Source organism: Myotis yumanensis, unplaced genomic scaffold, assembly GCF_028538775.1.
Source record: "Myotis yumanensis isolate MYYU_CA2020_CCGP unplaced genomic scaffold, mMyoYum1.0.hap1 SCAF_3, whole genome shotgun sequence".
NCBI lineage: Eukaryota > Metazoa > Chordata > Mammalia > Chiroptera > Vespertilionidae > Myotis > Myotis yumanensis.
In genome coordinates, this window is record NW_027223754.1 from 193,510,527 (window position 1) to 193,527,854 (window position 17,328).

Below are 17,328 nucleotides of genomic sequence, written 5' to 3' on the forward strand. Positions count from 1 at the left end.
AGATAACTCCCCCACCTCCCCCAGTCGAGTACTCCCTCACCCGTCCATTGTCTGAATGTCCTTTTCCTCCCAACTTTAGTTACCATCATCGGTAATCTTTCATTCCACTCGCGGAGCACCCACCACTCACCACCCAGCTGCAACATAACGTCCTCATCTGCTTCCTCCCCATCAACTGCACAGTTGTGGTGGAGGAGGATGAGACTCAGGCCACATTCTTCTGGACCCTCAAAGCCTGTGTATTCTCATTCTTGCATCATCCTAGAGTGAGAGCAGTGGGAATCCTCCCAGGTTATTTCTTAAAACTATGTTTTTTATTGATTTCAGACAGAGGAAGGGAGAGGGAGAGAGAGATAGAAACATCAATGATGAGAGAGAATCATTGATCAACTGCCTCCTGCACACCTCCAACTGGGGATCGAGCCCACAACCTGGGCATGTGCCCTGACTGGGAATCAAACTGGGACCTCCTGGTTCATGGGTCAATGGTCAACCACTGAACCACACCAGCCAGGCCCTCCCAGGTTTCAATAGAGGAGAGACTGAGGGATGTCTGAGTGGAGCCCGGGTTTTCAAGCCCCGGGTTCCTCCCCCCACTGCAGCATGACACTTGAAACCTAGAAGTTACCCTTCCTTGTCACTTTGCGGACATTTCCCTTACTGCCCTGGTCTTACTCCCCTCAGTTACAGTCTCCCTGTCCTGAGGAGCCAAGTGCATCTTGGGAAAAGAGGAAGAGATGGTGAAGGGAGTGGAGAGATGGATAAGGTTGTGACCAGGAACTGATGCGGTGCTTTCCGACTTCCCTTTCCTAGACTCAAGCTGATGAGAGGGAAATGATGGTGTTACAACAGTCTCTTCCGTCAGAGCCCTGTGTACTCTCTGCCACAGCCCAGCCTTGCCCCACCTGTCCCCAGCGGCCTGTCCTCTGGCTGGGGTGGGCAGTCCTGTTGGACAGCTGACTTGTTACAGATAATGGTAATCAGCTCCTCCTCACCTGGAGTTGTCTTGGCCTGTGGAGTTTCCACTCTGTGGGGTTTCCTTCTCTCCATCCCGTATCTATATGCTGCCCCTGGACCTCAGGGTTAGGAGTTAGAATTTGAGTGTTAGGGAAGATCCAGTTAAGTTGCCTTCTTTTCCTTAGCAGGCGACATAACTTGCTCAAGTTCATGATTCTTACAGAACCAGCCTGGAATCTGGGTCTCTTTCTATGACCCACAGAGTCAGGATGGCAGGGCTGCGGCTGCAACCCACATCATCCTCATCTGGAGTCCAGTGCCCTTTGGATCACTCTCTACTGCTGTGGAGTGTGTGTGTGTGTGTGTGTGTGTGTGTGTGTGTGTGTGTGTGAGAGAAAGAGAGGGAGGTGATGGGGGGAGAGGGGGGACTCTGCCATCTGAAGCTCTCTTCTCTATCCTTTGCTCCATAGACCCTAACAACCAATTCTGTCATCCCCTAATTTGCTCCTCTTCGATTTCTCCATCTATCCCATTCTCTCTCTCACCATTATTCCTTCTTCTTTCCCTGGAAGAAATTTCTCCATGAAACTAGTTAGCTTTTCATATTCATAGGTCTATCTACCTCTCACCATCTTTTTAAAAACAATTTTATTGAGCCCTGGCTGGTTTGCTCGGTGGTTAGAGCATCGGCCCTCAGACGAAAGGGTTGTGGGTTAAATTCTGGGTCAAGGGCACATACCTGGGTTGCAGGTTGATCCCCAGCCCTGGTTGGGGCGGGTGCAGGAGGCAACTAATCAATGTGTCTCTCTCACATTGATGTTTCTCTCCCTCCCTCCCCCACTTCTACTCCATCTAGAGTGAGGATTAAAAAAATAATAAATAATAAAATAAAAACAATTTAATACCACATTTCTCAAAACTTTAAACTTATTGAGTGAATTAGCATTTATCCTGAACAATGATAGAGATTCTCTTTTTCTACCAGGCTATGTGTAATGGCTTGAACAGTTGGCAGAGACTATTAAAATTCCTTGTAACATTAAAACTAGGACATTGAGGTCATTATTAATTATTAACACAAACGGTTAATATTGCTGCCTCTTTCTTATTGAATCCTTGGTATCCCACAAACACTTGCTAAACACTTTGTATGCAGTTACTTATCAGTGCCTATGACGTGAGGGTACTGGGGTGTTCCCCGTTTTGTAGGTGAGGAGGCGATGGCCCTCCTTGCTTCTTCACAGGGGAAACTGGGCATTCTGACTCTTGCACTTGATTCCAATGACTCTGCTTTGAGAGGCCTGCTTCCGGTCCACTGTACTATCCTTGGAGGCTCCCTGTGTGTTGGTAGAGGTGAGTTCCTCTGAGTCCAGCTTCAACTCTCCAGTTCTTCAGAGGCTGGGGGGTGGGGTGGAGTGAAATCAGCCCAAGGTGGGGACATCCAAGCTCCATTCTCACTTATGGATGCTCTGTCCTTAGGATCAGAGAGGGGAGGCCAGGAAAAGCCAGGCAGGGTGGACTCTGGGGTAGGAAGCTGAGCTGCTGGATCAAGGGGAGAAGGAACCAGGAGCTCTTATTCCAAGTCACAAAGCCCTTGGACCTCACTCCTCTGTCTTCCTGCATTTCTAGCAAACTCAGCCACCAGAGGACCACAGGCCTGGGCTGGGTAGAGGGAAGGTCATTTTGTTCAGAGGATATTTGAGTGAACATTGTACCCTTGTGTGATTCATTTTGGAGATGTCCTGCACGAATTGGGGTGACATAAAATACTCAGAGTCAGGGAGTGGTGTCTGAACCAGAGGGACAGACAGAAAAGTGGCCATGTGTCTAAGGTAGCAAAATGGGCCCCTGGGTTTCAGGGTCCTCAGGGAACATGCTCTGTGTGTCTCTGGCTCTCAGTTTTCTCATCTATAAAACAAGAAGGTGCAGTAGATGATCTCGAAGGTCGCTTTGGACTGAAATACAGAATGATATTTGGGAAAAGGGCTCTGGGAACGTATTAGTAATATCTGATTGAGATATCTGGAATTCCCAAAGCGTTTTCACAGATGTGATCTCATTAAACCTCGTGACACCGCTTTCCTGTGTTGGTGGGATAGGCATTGTTCTTCTCACTCCATAACGAGGGAGCCAAGACCCAGTGGAGGTCCCACCAATGTTTGGTGGCAGAGCCAGGCTCAGCAGCTGTGAGACGCAGCCTAGCACAGGCTGGGTGAGAACCAGATTGGGAGGAGGGTGTGAAGGCCACAAGCCAGGGCAGAAAACTGGGGTTAGGATTTACTCGGAGGTTTAGATTGGAGGGGTACATTCCCAAGAAAGTGGGAGATGAGGGTGTCAGTGGAGAACTCTGGGAGAACGGGAAGAGTTACTGAGGAACATGGAGTCCTTGTCATGTATCAGACACATATCTGCCCTGTTTCAATCAATCCTTACAGCAACCACTTGAAATGGGGTCTCACCATTTGGCACGTTGGAAAGTAGGCTCAGAAAGTTTAGATTGTTTGTCCAAGACCACCCAGCTAAAAAGCAGAGGACTCTGAACTGTACCCCAGGGAATCTGAACCCAAAACCCTGGTTCTGTCTATTGCTATTCAATTGGGAGAAGACAGGGAATGGGGGTGAGGAGGGAGGGGGCTTACTGCGCGTGGGTGTTTGGTTGGGAGGGTCAGGTTGGTGGATCCAGGACTGTGGAGCCTCTCACTGTGCTACAAAGAGTTAAAAAACCTTTGCCCCCTCCTCCCGCCTCTACCCGCCTCCTCCAGCCTCCTCCCCCAAGTCCTTCCTGTCTTGCTGTTGCAACACCCATCAGCCTCTCTCCCTTTCCCTCCCACCTCTTTCTCGTAGTCCGGGCTCAGGCTCGGGTTCTGGCCTTCAGGGTTTGAGGCCCCTGGGACTGGATCCTGATCTTCATCCCAAGCTCAACCCTTCACTCCCCCACCTAAGGCCAGGGCTCCTCTTGGGACCTCTTGACCGGCTCATCCCGGGACTCCGGGACTCGGTGGATGCCACTTCGCCTGCCGCCACCACTGCTGCCTCCACTGCCTGAGCCCTGATGGGGGAGTAAGAGGCCACAGCTGGCCGGACATGGGCCTCCCCACCGTGCCTGGCCCACTGCTGCCACTGGTGAGACCAGGGACCAGGGCGGAGTGGGCTGGTGGGCGCAGGGTGCCGCCGGCGGGCTGGAAGGAGCCCTCGCTGCCGCCGCCCCGCCGCCGGGAGAGGGCCCATGGCCTGACCTCAGCCAGAAGCCCAGGTTTCCCTGAATCAGGGGCAGGGGAGAAGTTTGAAAGGTGGGGAATGAAAGGGAGCCCTGGCCCCTGACAGCCAAGGAAGTTCGCTGGGCTTAAGGGGTGTCTGAAAAAGTGAGGACAGGTGATGGCTGAGGGTGGGGCAGATTTGGTAGGAAAGGAAAGGAGTCGGGGAAGAAGTCAGTCTCTCGGATTCCAGATGATTCAGAACTCTGGCCGGGCCCTCTGGTCAGCTGGCCGGCCCAGGAGTGAGTTGGGGTGTGGAGGTGCGGCTGCCAGCGGGAAAGCAAACCCTGCTAGAGGCAGGAGTTGGGCGATAGTGAAGTGGGGAAACAGAGTCTGGGAGAGAGGGTAGGTGGGTGTGGTAAGTTTGGGGTGGCATATGGTGGGAGCTATGTGGGAATGGAGTGGGCACTGGCATGGGCCGCCTGTGGAGAGCATGTCCAGGGCTCCCCCCAGGCTGAGGTCTCCCACTGGGGACCTTCTTGTTTGTTTTGAGACGCCACACTTACAGTGGTAAATCTGGTACCAGTGGGGGCATTCTTCAACCTCTGCCTCTGCCTCAGTTTCCAGGCTGGTGGCCTCTGCTGGACTGCTCCTCTCTAGGTAGCTAGCACCAGCTCCACCTGGACACTGTCCCTCTGCCTGCCTGCCGGCCTCTCCCCACAGCCCTAGACAACAATCCCTTGGTTTCTTCTAGAGTCAGTTTGAGGAAGTTGGAAGAAAGTTGTTTTCGTCACTGGAAAATGTCCCTTTCTCTTGCCTTGGTCTTATGTCAGGTATCCCTTATCACTCTCTGCATCTGGAGTCACCCTGTGCAGATGCCCCAAGTTCCGCCCCCCCCACCCCCACCCCCACACACACACCTGGCTAGGTGCATTTCTCACCTGTGATGCCCAGTTTCTTCTGAGTCCCTGCCCACCCATGGCTCCTTCCTCTCCTCCCTCAGGGTGTTAACTTTCTCTTCCAGAAATATCCTCAGACTTCTCAAAGTCTCCTTTTGGAAACCCTTTCTCTTGAGTTCCCTCCCTCTCCCTCTCTTTTCCATATTTCTAGACCTTAGTGTCCCAGGCAACCTCTCTCTACCCTAATCTTCGGGTTCTCCCACCTCCTGTCTCCCAGCCCCATCTCTTCGCTTCTCTCACGGCTGGCCTCCCAGGTCACCCCATCCAGCAGCTCTGCTATCTTCTCTTTGTTTGGCAGTAGATTCAGTTCTGGCTCCCTCACATGCTAGTTGCCTAAACTTGAGCAGGTTATGTAAGCCCTCCATGCCATCGTTTCCTTATCTCTAACATGGACGCAATAGTCACTACCTCATAGTGTTGTTTGGAAGATTAAATAGATTGATATAAATTAAATATTCAATTTATTAAGTGTCTGCTCTGTGCTAGAGACATTGTTCCAGATGTTGGGACTACAGAATACACAAAATCACTGCCCTCATAGAGTCTACGTTCTAGAAGAGGGACAGGATATAGCAAATAGAAAGTGCTCAGTAAATGCTAGCTTTTACATCGTTAGTGCTAGGAGTCCATAGAAAAGTACAGTAGTCATTACTTGATAGCTACTGCATTTGGAAAACAGGGGACAGTAGCCCAAACAAATAAAGGAAAGTGTCTGGGGGCTGGGGCTGATCTGATCCAGCCCAGCTGAGAGTCTGACACCACCTCAGCCTGGAGTTGGAGGGGAAACAGGTGGTATGCAAGGTCTGGATAAGGCTGTCCATGAACTTTCCAGCTGCTCACCATTCAGTGGGCAATTCAGAGCACACAGTGTGTGTGTGTGTGTGTGTGTGTGTGTTTGTGTGTGTGTATGTGTGTGTGTGTGTGTGTTGGGGAGGGAGTGGGAAAGAATACAGGAGAGAGTGTGACAAGCAAACAGGACGTTGCTACTCTCAAAGAGCTTACAGTCTAGGAGCCAAGACAGCTTCCAGCAAAAATATGATTTTGGAACAGTGTGGAGGGAAATCTTCACGAAAGCATCGTGCCGTGGTGCCCTGGGACACCGATGGAGTGTTGTCCAGCTGCCTTTTCTTGGGTAGCAGACCCCAACTCTGGTGTCTGTGCTCCCGGAGCACACCTTGCACAGACTGCAGAGCCTACAAGTGGCTGTCTGCGACCGTGGAGAACTCAAGAGAGCATGAGCGGTGTTGTCTCATCTCTACCTCCCTGGTGCGTAGATTTTGAAAAAATATATGTTTTTATTGATTATTTTTTTAGAGAGAGAGGAAAGGAGAGGGAGAGAGAGAGAAACACTGATCAGTTGCATTTCCCACCTGTGATGCCGTTTCTTCTGAGTCCCTGCCCACCTATGGCTCCTTCCTCTCCTTCCTCAGGGTGTTAACTTTCTCTTCCAGAAATCTCTTCAGACTTCCTCTGACCAGGGATGGAGCCCACACCCTGGGTATGTGCCCTGACCAGGAATTGAATTGGGGACCTTTTGGTGCCTGGGACAGGTCGATGCTCAACCATCTGAGCCACACTGGCCAGGGCCCTGGGGCATAGATTGATTGCTCCTTAACTATTTGTTGACTGACTAAAGGAACAAAAGATTGGTTAGATGGGGTGAGGCAGAGAAAACCTTGTAGAAAAGTGGATTTGCCCCGGCTGGATGGCTGAGTTGGTTGGAGTGTCATCCCATAGACCAAAAGGTTTCAGGTTTTATTCTCGGTCAGGGCACACACCTAAGGTTGCAATTCCATCCCGGTCAGGGCATGGGGTACAGTCGGGGTGTGGGGTGCATATGGGAGGCAACGGATCCATGTTTCTCTCTTTCTCATTCTTCCTCTCTCTCTAAAAATCAATGAACATATATTCTGGGGTGAGGAGAAAAAAGAGAAAGGAAAAGTGGATTTAGCGCTGAGATTCGAAGTCACTGACCGGCAGGGTGGCTAGAAAGAAGGGAGACTGGTTGAAGAAAATTAGAGAAGGGAGAGAGGGGTTTTTGTGTTGCGTGGTGGTGGCTGGAAGCTGAACACCTTGGCTGGAGTGGAAGACCATGTTGAGGAACAATAAATGAGAATGAACCTTGGCTGATATGGCTCAGTTGGTTGAGTGTTGTCCCATGCACTGAGAGGTCACTGGTTTGATTCCCAGCCAGGGCACATGCCTGGGCTGCAGGCTCAATCCCCCAATCAATGTTTTTCTCAACAATGTTTTTTTTTTTTCTCTCTCTCCCTTTCTTCCTCTCTAAAATCAATAATAAAATAAAATAAAACATTAAAAATTTACAAAAAGAAAGAAATGAGCCTTAGTGGGTTTGGCTCAGTGGATAGAGCGTTGGCCTGCAGAGCGAAGGGTCCCGGATTTGATTCCGGTCAAGGGCACAATTCCGGTCAAGTGCACGTACCTTGGTTTCAAGCTCCTCCCCTTGCTGAGTCCCTGGTCAGGGTGCATGCGGGTGTCAACCAATCAATGTGTTTCTCTCACATTGATATTTCTCTCTGTCTTTCCCTCTCTCTTCCACTCTCTCTAAAAATCAATGGAAAAATATCCTCGGGTGAGGATTAAAAAAAAAGAAAGAAAGAAATGAGAAAATTGGAGGGAGTGTGGGAGGGGATGAAAAGAGAATCTTGAACCGTGGTCCCAGGTGTAGGAATTCATTCATTCATTCATTCATTCATTCAGAAAGGGTTCTCTGAGGGCCCACTGACCAGGAATGTGTTCAGAATAGTAGTGAGACACCTCTGCTACTTCCAGGATAGCAGTGACCTGTGGAAATGATGTCAAGGTCAGGCTCTGGAGAGGAAGATTCCCACACATGTGGGTGCAAGTTGAAGCATGAGTGCAGATAAGAAAGTCTGTGGGATGGGTTGAAGCAGGAAAGGGGCTGGGCAGTCTGCTGGATGGCAGTTGCAGGAATCCAGGTGTGAGGCAACCATGGACATGGAGAGGGCCTTGAGATCACAGAGGAGGGACTGGCAAGAGGAATGACAGACTGGATGGCAGCAGAGGTGGGGAGGGCCCCGAGGAGAGAAAGGTGGCAGAGGTCTCAGCATTGGTGCTGAGAAGTTGGTGGTGCGGCATTTCTCTAGGGCAGGAGATTGATGGATTTAATTTGGGGCCTGCGAAGGGTCCGGGGAATAGCCAAGTGAATCACGTGTCTTAACAAGCCAGAGCAGAGGTTCTCAAACTCTTATCGGCCTTTGTATCATTCGTAGGTGCTGCTTTTACTCACCAGTGACTCTCAAAGGGAGAGTGGGGGGACACTTATCACAATCTCCAGTGAGGGTGTGCATGTGTGGGATGGAGGCGGGTACTTTAAGAACTCTCCCCTGAAGATAAACATATTCCTAAGGGGAGGGGGGACACTGACTCCCTCTTTGGAAGTCATTGGCTTCACCTGGAGTGGAGGGCCGATCAGCCATTAGGTCAACCTTGTTTTTTGGTTTTTTTTGCTCCCCCAGTTCTGGGTGCTGAGAAGATACCCAAAAAGATAGGCCACTATCTCTGACCAAGATACTCTCTCTGGTCTCTTAGAGAGTTTATGGTCTAGTGGGAAGATCATATCTACTCACCCAAGATAATTCTATTATGATAAGTGCCAAGAATACATAAAGTTAATTCGTGTTATTAAAGTTCACAGGGGGCTGAGCATCTAATGAGCTTGGGTGGGGGAAGCCTCATTAATGGAGGGCTTCAGGGCAGGGAGGTGGGATTGCAACAGGGCTTTAGAGAAGCTTCATGAGCTCCTCAAAGGTTCTGACATTAAGTGAACAAACCCAATGTAATGGACAAATTCTTACAGGGGCCCTAGCCCATGTGGCTCAGCTGGTTGGGTGTCGTCCCGTGCACCGAAAGGTTGCTGGTTCAGTTCTTGGTCAGGGCACATGCCTGGGTTGCGGGCTCGATCCCTGGTAGGGGGTGTGCAGGAGGCAGCTGATCCATGTTTCCCCTCTGATGTTTCTCTCGTTTCTTCTCTCTCTAAAAACCAATAAAAGTCTTTTAAAAATTCTTACGGGGGAAGGGAAGAGCTGAGCAGTCTGGCGAGGTGGCTGGGTCAGAGTAGACCACAGGGTCGCTTTCCACCCCCTGCTGCAGCCCCAGCACAGGAAGTCGAACTTCAAAGCCTCCCCAGACGGAAGTTGTGGGGGAGTTGGAGGGGTGCTGGGCCACCCCCTCAGCTGTCTCTCCACAGGCACCCCCGGCTTCCTGCCTTTCCCCTGCTCCAAGTTACAGTTACACAAGCTGGGGTCTGGGTGCTCTGAGCTCACCTGCTTCTGCTGTTTTGCTGCAAGATGCAGCTGCTAAGGATGGTGCTCACTGGAGCCAGCCAGTGCTAACAAACGGTGCCGCTGCTGGGCCCACAAGAGACCTGGGCGATGGTACTGACTGTCTGGCATCCCTTCTTGTTTGTTCTCTCCTGGACGTGGGTATTCGGGGCTCCGAGGTTTTCCTGTGCTGCTAGTGTGTTTGGGGAGGGACTGAGGAGGCAGAACTGGCCTTATTTCCTAAGGATCATCTGGGAGCCCAGAGAAGTCCCCAAACTCAACCTAACTGGTCAGAACCAGCCAAGCTGTGGGAATGCAGCAAACCCGGTGGGAGGGGGGCAGCCTTAGCTGGCTTCCTTCTGGAACTGGGGCCTGGGAGAGAACCCAGGGATGGGGCTCATCTGTAGGGACTGGTTGAACTGGGAGAAGGAGCCAGGACGGGGCCTAGTCTAAAGGAAGGATGCTGGGGGGTGGGAAGAAATTGGGGAAGGGATTGAGTGGCTCTCAGGGAGGGGTGGGTAGTGACTTGATGGGAGGAAGCCAGGGGTCGAGGGAGACTTCCCTTTGGGATGGAATGGGAGAGGGAGCCACTTCCCGAAATACAGGGGCCTAGTGGGACAGGGGTCGGTTGCCTGGCTCTTTTGAGAGGGAGGGGAGGGAGGAAAGGGGGCGCACAGGAGGAAGGGATCGGGTGCTACCAACTGCTGGCTGGCTTTCTGCTGACTCATGACCCCTGAGGAGCTGGGGAACTGCTGGTTCCCTCTCCCCTCCCCCAGGTCCTCTCCCTCCCTCTGGCCTGAGTCACTGGGCGGTGCTTCTGGGAAAAGATTTCCCTTTCCCGGATTTGACTTAACCCCCAAAGTGCTGCTGTAGAGGGGACACGTGGCCGAGAAAGCTTCCCTCCCTCCCGCCGTCCTGGGAAGTTTATTCCTCACAGGCTGAGGTCCCTGAAAAGCTCCCCCCAAGGCTGTCCTGGGACTGGAAGCCCCCCTCCCACGCCCCCCTCTCCCCCCCCCTCCCCCAGTTCTTCCTGGCTCTGCCTTTGCTGGTTGGCTTAGCTCCCAGCCTCCTGGATGGAATGCCAAGTGCCCACGACCTTAGGTGCTGAGCTCTCCTTCGGGGAAAGCGCTCCTTTTGGGATCAGGAAGTTCTTCTCATTAACTTCTCACACTCTTCCTGTTGCCCTGGAAGCCCCAGTCCTGCTCAGGGGAAATGGTGCAGCGCCTGCCTGCCTGCCCGCCTGCCCACCCGCCCGGAGTGGGCCAGGAAGGGCCGCTGCCCTCTGAGGAGGGGGACATGCCTCTTGGGGAGCTGCTCGGGTTTGCTGCTGTGTTTCTGAGCGAGGCTTCCCCTGTGGGTGCCCGAGGCCCCGGCGTTTGGGTTGCTGCAGCGTCTCCCAGGGGGTGACTGAGGTGTGTGAGCTGCCTAACTGCCTGTTGATATGCGGGGCCACTGGGGCCGAGGTTTCCGTGACCTGATGAGTCTGTGGCTCCCCATTATTTAATGTACTTTGAGGACATCCTCTTTTCTTTACATAAACAGCTCTTACAGCAGAGAAACAAAAACCGAGAACTAGGAAAAGCCAGCAAGAGGCTGACAAAGAGCGAAGTCTGGGTTGGATGGAGCTCAGCACTGACCCCTGGCTTTGCCGTCCAGGCACCTAAGCCAGAAATGGGCCAGTGAGTCAGCTGCCATGGGCTTGCCCCGAGGCTTCCAGAACGCCTAGGTGTGCAAAGAGCTTCGGGACTTCCTGGTCCCCCCCCCCCCCCCCCCCCCCGAGTCCCCCCTTCGATCCTGACTTGACTGAGACTTGAGCTGGATCCCCAGCCTCTGGCCAGTGCCAGCTGCATGTAACCTACATGCCTTTGCCTACTCCTGTCTTCATGGGAATTTTGTCACCCCCCTACCCCCCCCCACCCCCCCCTCCCCGAATCCTTGAATCCTTTGACTCCCCTCCCACTGGCCCTGGCCGACCTGGAGTATTTGTGCAGATTAGGTGGTGGAAGGGGTGTGGCATAGAGTCTGAGGGTGGGATTCTGAGTGAGTTTTTGATACAAATTTATCAAGAAACTCTTGCTTCTGCGTGCTGCCCAGGAGTGGTGCCCACAGGGACATCACTTACCTCCATTCCACTGTGATGTGACTGAGAACCTTGTTGCTGGTATAACATAAAAGAGGAAAAGTGCACAGATCCCCTGGCCACCTCAGCACTCAGATGAAGAAACAAGCTCAATCCTTGGGACTGCTTATTGGGAAGGAAGGGGCAGAACTGAGGTGACCTATCAGTTCCCAATTAAAAAAAACAAAACACCTTCCTTGAACATCTGCCCTGTGTCCAACACTGTTAGCTGCTATGGGGAAATCAGGATAAAGATACAGCTGGGCCTGGGGTCTCCCAGACTTGAGTTGAAGGGACATAGGTCATTACTACACAGAACAACTAGAGGACAATTAAGCACGCGATTGCACGGTGCCAGCTGTTCAAGCTTAGATCCTGATGGGATCTCCTCTACTCATTCTTCCCCAGGTGCTCCTGGTGCTGGTGGTGGAAATATACCCCTCAGGGGTTATTGGTCTGGTCCCTCACTCCAGGACCCGGGAGAAGAGAGACAGCCAGTGTCCCCACGGAAAATACACCCACTCTCTTAATAGCTCCATTTGCTGTACGAAGTGCCATAAAGGTAGGAGGAAGTGGTAACCGTGAATCTCCTCGTTATGGGTCCTGCTACTTTCTTTCCTTTTGTCCCCAAGTCTCCTAACTTAGCTGCTTCTCTCTGACTGAGATTTTCTCCCTCCTTTCCTCTCTGGAGAGGTGGCCCAGGCTGCTTTCCCTAGCATGGAGTTCCTTCCTTGAGCTCTTGGCTGCAGCCTAATCCAGACCCTCCCAATCACAGGGACCTACCGGTACAATGACTGTCCAGCCCCAGGGCGGGACACATACTGCAAGAAGTGTGAAAATGGCACCTATACTGCTTCCGAGAACTACCTCAGTCAATGCATCAGCTGCTCCATATGCCGGAAAGGTGAGTCTCAGGAGAGGGCAAGGGCTCCAAGTAGGGATGGGCCAGGTGGGCATTGAGAAGGGTGTGCAAGTCTGTGCTGCTGGGTGCGGGCAGAAGTGCGTGTGTCTGTGTGATAGAGTGCGTCGGTGGGCGTGAGTGCGTGCCACAGAGAGAGGAGAGGCTCCTACCCCATCTCTTCCTCTCACCAGAAATGGGCCAGGTGGAGATTTCTCCTTGCACAGTGGACCAGAACACCGTGTGTGGCTGCAAGAAGAACCAGTACCAGGAGTCTTTGAGTGACACTCTTTTCCGGTGCCGGAACTGCAGCCCCTGCCTCAATGGCACGGTGCAAATCCCCTGTGAGCATGGCCCTCCTGACCCCAGCCCCATCCTCATTGCAGGGGTGGGCCCTGTCTTAGGGGGAGGGTCTCCCCGTTTCTGCACTCCTTCCCCAAGAGGCAGCACTTTCTATCCTTCATACTCCTGCAGTCTGTGGGGACACCTCCACTCGGGCCATCTATCCCGGGCCCTCCCGGCTCCCTGCTGCTCCTCAGGCTGCAGGCCAGCCCTCCTCTAACTGTGCCGCCCCTCTCTCCACAGGCAGTGCGAAGCAGAACACCGTGTGCGCCTGCCACGCAGGGTTCTTCCTAAAAGACAACAAGTGCGTCCCCTGTGATAAGTGAGTATCTCCCAGCTGCTGGGCACTGGGTCAGGGAGCACGGGGTGGCCGTGGTGAGAGCCACCAGCAGGACAAGGGGGACACCCCAGGGTGCTCTGGCTCCCACTGGTTGTTTGAGTGGGAGACACTTCATGTCAAGACAGCAGGTAGACCTTCTCCTTTCCCCCAACTTATCGGTCAAATCTTAAGAAGTCTTTGGGGATAGAGGCTCAGACACCAGGGACTTGTAGTTCTCCTAACTCAGGCATTCAGATTCTTCTTTTTTTGACATTGAAATTCTTGGGTGACAGTGCCTATAATTAATTCACATCTCTGAAATCAGACTGCATCTGACAACAGTGGATGCTGTAGCATGGTTTAACTGGTAGCTCTGTGCGAGTGTTTTATGCAAATAACAGTGCCTCCTAGTGTTGATGGTTTCGTAGGTTTCATGCAATATGGTATTTCCTCCCCAGTCCCTTTGACCAGGCCTCCTCACTCCTGGATGTTCTTGCATACTTGCTTGCAAAGAAAAAACTCTGAGAGCTCTAAAGTTGAACTGACCTGGGTTTAAATCTCAACCTAGCCATTTACTGGCTGTGCACCTTTGGGCAAGTGACGTAACATCTCCGAGTCTTAGTTTTTTTTACCTTTAAAGTATGGGTAATGCCTGGTAAGTGTGGCTCAGCGACTGAGCATTGGTCCATGAACCAGGAGGTCACGATTCCATTCCCTGTCAAGGCACAAACCCGGCTTGCAGGCTCCATCCCCAGTAGAGGGCATGCAGAAGGCAGCTGATCAATGATTCTCTCTCATCATTGATGTTTGTTTCTCTCTCTCCCTCTCCCCTCCTCTCTCTAAAAAATCAATAAAATATGTTAAAAAAATAAAGTAACGGTATAATGACATCCACTTGGCGAAGCTGTAAGAACCACGATATATAGCTACAAAATGTCTGACAAGAAACTCTTCTTTTTCCCCCGCTAAGTTTTGTCTCTGCTTGAAAGAGACAAACCATCCCATATGGTTCTCATCATGAGCTTGTGAATCTGAATCTTTCTGCTTTCAGATTCCTGGTGAGAACTCACATCTTCAAGGTCCTTCTAGGCCTCCCATGGAGTTCTCATCACTCCACGCTGCCCAGTGACCGCTCCCAACATGGGAAGATGTGTTTGTTCTAGAGTGCTCTCTGGTGCCGGCCAGCAATGTGTATTTTTAAATTTTTCACATGCATGTTGGACCCCTCCCTCAAAGTCAGGTATTGTCTATAGCAGTGCCATCTTGAGAAAAAGCTCTTTAACCTCTTTGCCACAGTATTCTCTTCAGCAGAACAATGATAAAGTAACAATCCAATGACAGCTACCATTTGTTGAGCACTTACTATATGTCAGGCAGGATTTTCTCACTCAGTCCTCAATCCTGATAGGTGGGTAGGATCCCTGTTTTCCTGATGAGGAAACCGAGACATACAGGTTACATGACTTGCTTGGAGTCACACTGCTAGCCAATGACTGGGCTGGAATTAAACCCCCAACCCTGACTGCTTTTAACTGTTTTCCTACACAGCCTCTTCAAGATCAATTCCAGTTTTAAATTGTTATTTAAAAAATATTTTTTATTGATTTCAGAGAGGGAGAGAGAGATAGAAACATCAATGATGAGAAAGAATCATTGATTGGCTACTTCCTGCACGCCCCCTACTGGAAACTGAACCCACAACCCAGACATATGCCCTTGACTGTAATTGAACCCGGGACCCTTCAGTCTGCAGGCTGACGCTCTATCCCCTGAGCCAGACCAGCTAGGGCTAAATTAGATGATTTTGTGGTTCATTTGTTTCATTCCTTTGCATCAATTCCCAAGCTAGCTTTAATTTTCATTCTTTTTCAAGAGGTAGTTAAAATACTTGTAAAGCAGAGAATCCTCAACAATGTGTTTTTTTCTTTATTTTTTAACCTGTATTCCTATGGTAGGGCCCCTACTCACCTGCGCAATTTCTTCTTTTAGTTGTGAGAAAAACACGGAGTGCACGAAGTTGTGCCCATCCACAGGTGAAGTTATTGGGGGCTCTCCGGACTCAGGTGAGGAGAAATAACCGGATGCCCATGCTCACCTGCCCTTGCCCCTGCACCCACCCATCTGCCCTGCTTCCTCCTGCAGCCCGCCCTGATCACAATCTGCTTTGTCCCCAGTGCTGTTGTCCCTGGTGATCTTCTTTGGTTTCTGCCTTTTATGCCTCCTCTTCATGGGCTTAACATGCCACTTCCAACGGTGGAAGCCCAAGCTCCAGTCCATTGGTGAGTGGGGCCTCTGGGAAGGGAAAGGGTGCCAGTGGGGACGTGAGAAGAGGCCGGGTGGTAAGACCCACCGGTGTGGTAAGAGGCACCAGCGCACCAGTGAGGAGGGGAGTGAGCATCCCCCTAGTCCGCTGTGGGGCTCCCTTGGTGGGAGGTGGCCCTGGATGGTGGTAAGAGGTCACACTGCATCAGTAGCTCTCTCATCCCTGGGACTACATAGGCCCTGAAGCATGTCACCACAAGTCCCCAGGGCCGGCACCGGTATGAGCGCCAGGGCTGAGAGAGGAAGTGAAATTTGTGACATATTGTCTCTCTTTTTTTTCTCAGTTTGTGGGAAATCGACACCTGTAAAGGAGGTAAGATGAAACCAGGCATCCCTCCCCCCGCTCTCCCCACCCCCCACTTCTCTGACTGTCCCTTGTAATCTTGTAAGAACCAAATTAGGTATTGTTGCCTCTGACCCTCAGGATCCCCTAACTCCCTCTAGTCCCAACCCCATCCAGAATGAAGAGGGCCGGGCTGTTTTCACTCTCCCCCACGAATGCTGTACCTCGTCTCTTTCAGGGGGTGCCGGAGCTCCTGCCTTCCGCCCCAGGCTTCAGCCCCACCACAGGCTTCAGTCCCATCCCCAGCTCCATGCCAAGTTCCACCTTTACCCCTGGTGACTGGCCCGACTTCAGAGCTGCACCACCGCCCAGAGAGATGGCCCCATCCCACCAGCAGGCCGGCCCTCTCCTCACAGCGGCTCCAGCCTCCACGCCCACGGCCACCCTTCTTCAGAAGTGGGAGGGCAGCACCTACACGCAGCGCCCAGAGGGTGAGCACCCAGCCAGGAAGCCCAGCCAGGAATCCCGGTGGGAGTGCCGGCGGGCGGGGCTCCAAGAGAGCACGTGCATGTGCCGGGAGCCGGCAGGCCCGGGCGAGCCTGGGAGCCGCAGCCCCAGGTTCACCCCCCGCTTCCCTGCAGCGGACCCAGCCATGCTGTACGCCGTGGTGGACAGCGTGCCCCCGTCGCGCTGGAAGGAGCTCATGCGGCGCCTGGGGCTGAGCGAGAACGAGATCGAGCGGCTGGAGCTGCAGAACGGCCGCTGCCTGCGGGAGGCGCACTACAGCATGCTGGCGGCCTGGCGGCAGCGCACGCCCCGACGCGAGGCCACCCTGGATCTGCTGAGCCTCGTGCTCCGCGACATGGACCTGCGGGGCTGCCTGGAGGACATCAAGGCGGCTCTGCGCGGCCCCGCCTCCCTCTCCCTGCAGCCGCACCTTCCCCGATGAGGCCACGCCCCCGGGAGGGGCCTGCCCCGAGGACCCGAGGACCCTAAGACGGCGATTTCTTGCCCTGGGACCTCTGAAAGACTTCGCAAGATGCCCTCTGGACCTCTTTTTTTCTGCAGAGGAAGGGTCTTGCAGGGGCAGGCATGAGCTGGCAGCCACTTAGTTGGTGCTACTCCCTCAGTGTTCAGAGCTCTCTCAGCTGAGCACTGCCGGAGGGTCAGCTGTGCGTGTGCATGTGTGTGTATGTGTGTGTGTGAGAGAGAGGGAGGGAGAGAATGTAGATGGATAGATGCGTTGTGTGCGGTTGTGAAAGTCTGAGTGTGCCCCGAGCCCAAGCGGGTGGTTGTGGGGACGGCAGGCGCCATGCCTCCTTCCTGTTTCGCCTGGAGGACCCATCAAGGCCCTTTAGCAGCCCTGGTTGGTCCCTGGGCCTTTTCCACAGTCCATAAGCAATCCATATCAACTATGTCATGCTAATCGAAACCTGGCACCCCTCCAGTCCCTGCCTGGACAAGCACAGAGTAAGCTGGACTCTCCCTGGCAGGGACAAGCACACACCCTGGAGCCTCCCGCTGGAGCTTGGACTTCTGTAAATACACTAAAACTGGAGAATTAAAGCTCTGCTCCCGGAGGGAGTGGTCTTCTGAGTGGTGGTGGGAGCCCTGGGCCGGACCTGGGTCCC

The 17,328-nt window shown here is 52.7% G+C and overlaps 1 protein-coding gene across 1 annotated transcript; it reads left to right on the forward strand.

The window, feature by feature from the left end:
* Positions 1-3,762: 3,762 nt before the first annotated feature.
* Positions 3,763-17,277, forward strand: TNFRSF1A (TNF receptor superfamily member 1A). The gene is made up of 10 exons (XM_070410829.1): positions 3,763-4,080; positions 11,942-12,095; positions 12,309-12,437; positions 12,626-12,775; positions 13,017-13,095; positions 15,082-15,155; positions 15,267-15,371; positions 15,699-15,727; positions 15,936-16,188; positions 16,339-17,277. Exons 1-10 carry the CDS (start codon positions 4,042-4,044, stop codon positions 16,644-16,646), a joined length of 1,320 nt encoding a protein of 439 aa, XP_070266930.1. The 5' UTR covers positions 3,763-4,041; the 3' UTR covers positions 16,647-17,277.
* Positions 17,278-17,328: the final 51 nt, after the last annotated feature.

Coding starts and splice junctions, on each gene's coding strand:
- TNFRSF1A (XM_070410829.1), top strand. CDS start 4,042: ATGGGCCTCCCCACCGTGCCTGGCCCACTGCTGCCACTG. Junction 4,081..11,941: donor CTGGCCCACTGCTGCCACTG/GTGAGACCAGGG, acceptor ATTCTTCCCCAG/GTGCTCCTGGTGCTGGTGGT. Junction 16,189..16,338: donor CTACACGCAGCGCCCAGAGG/GTGAGCACCCAG, acceptor GCTTCCCTGCAG/CGGACCCAGCCATGCTGTAC.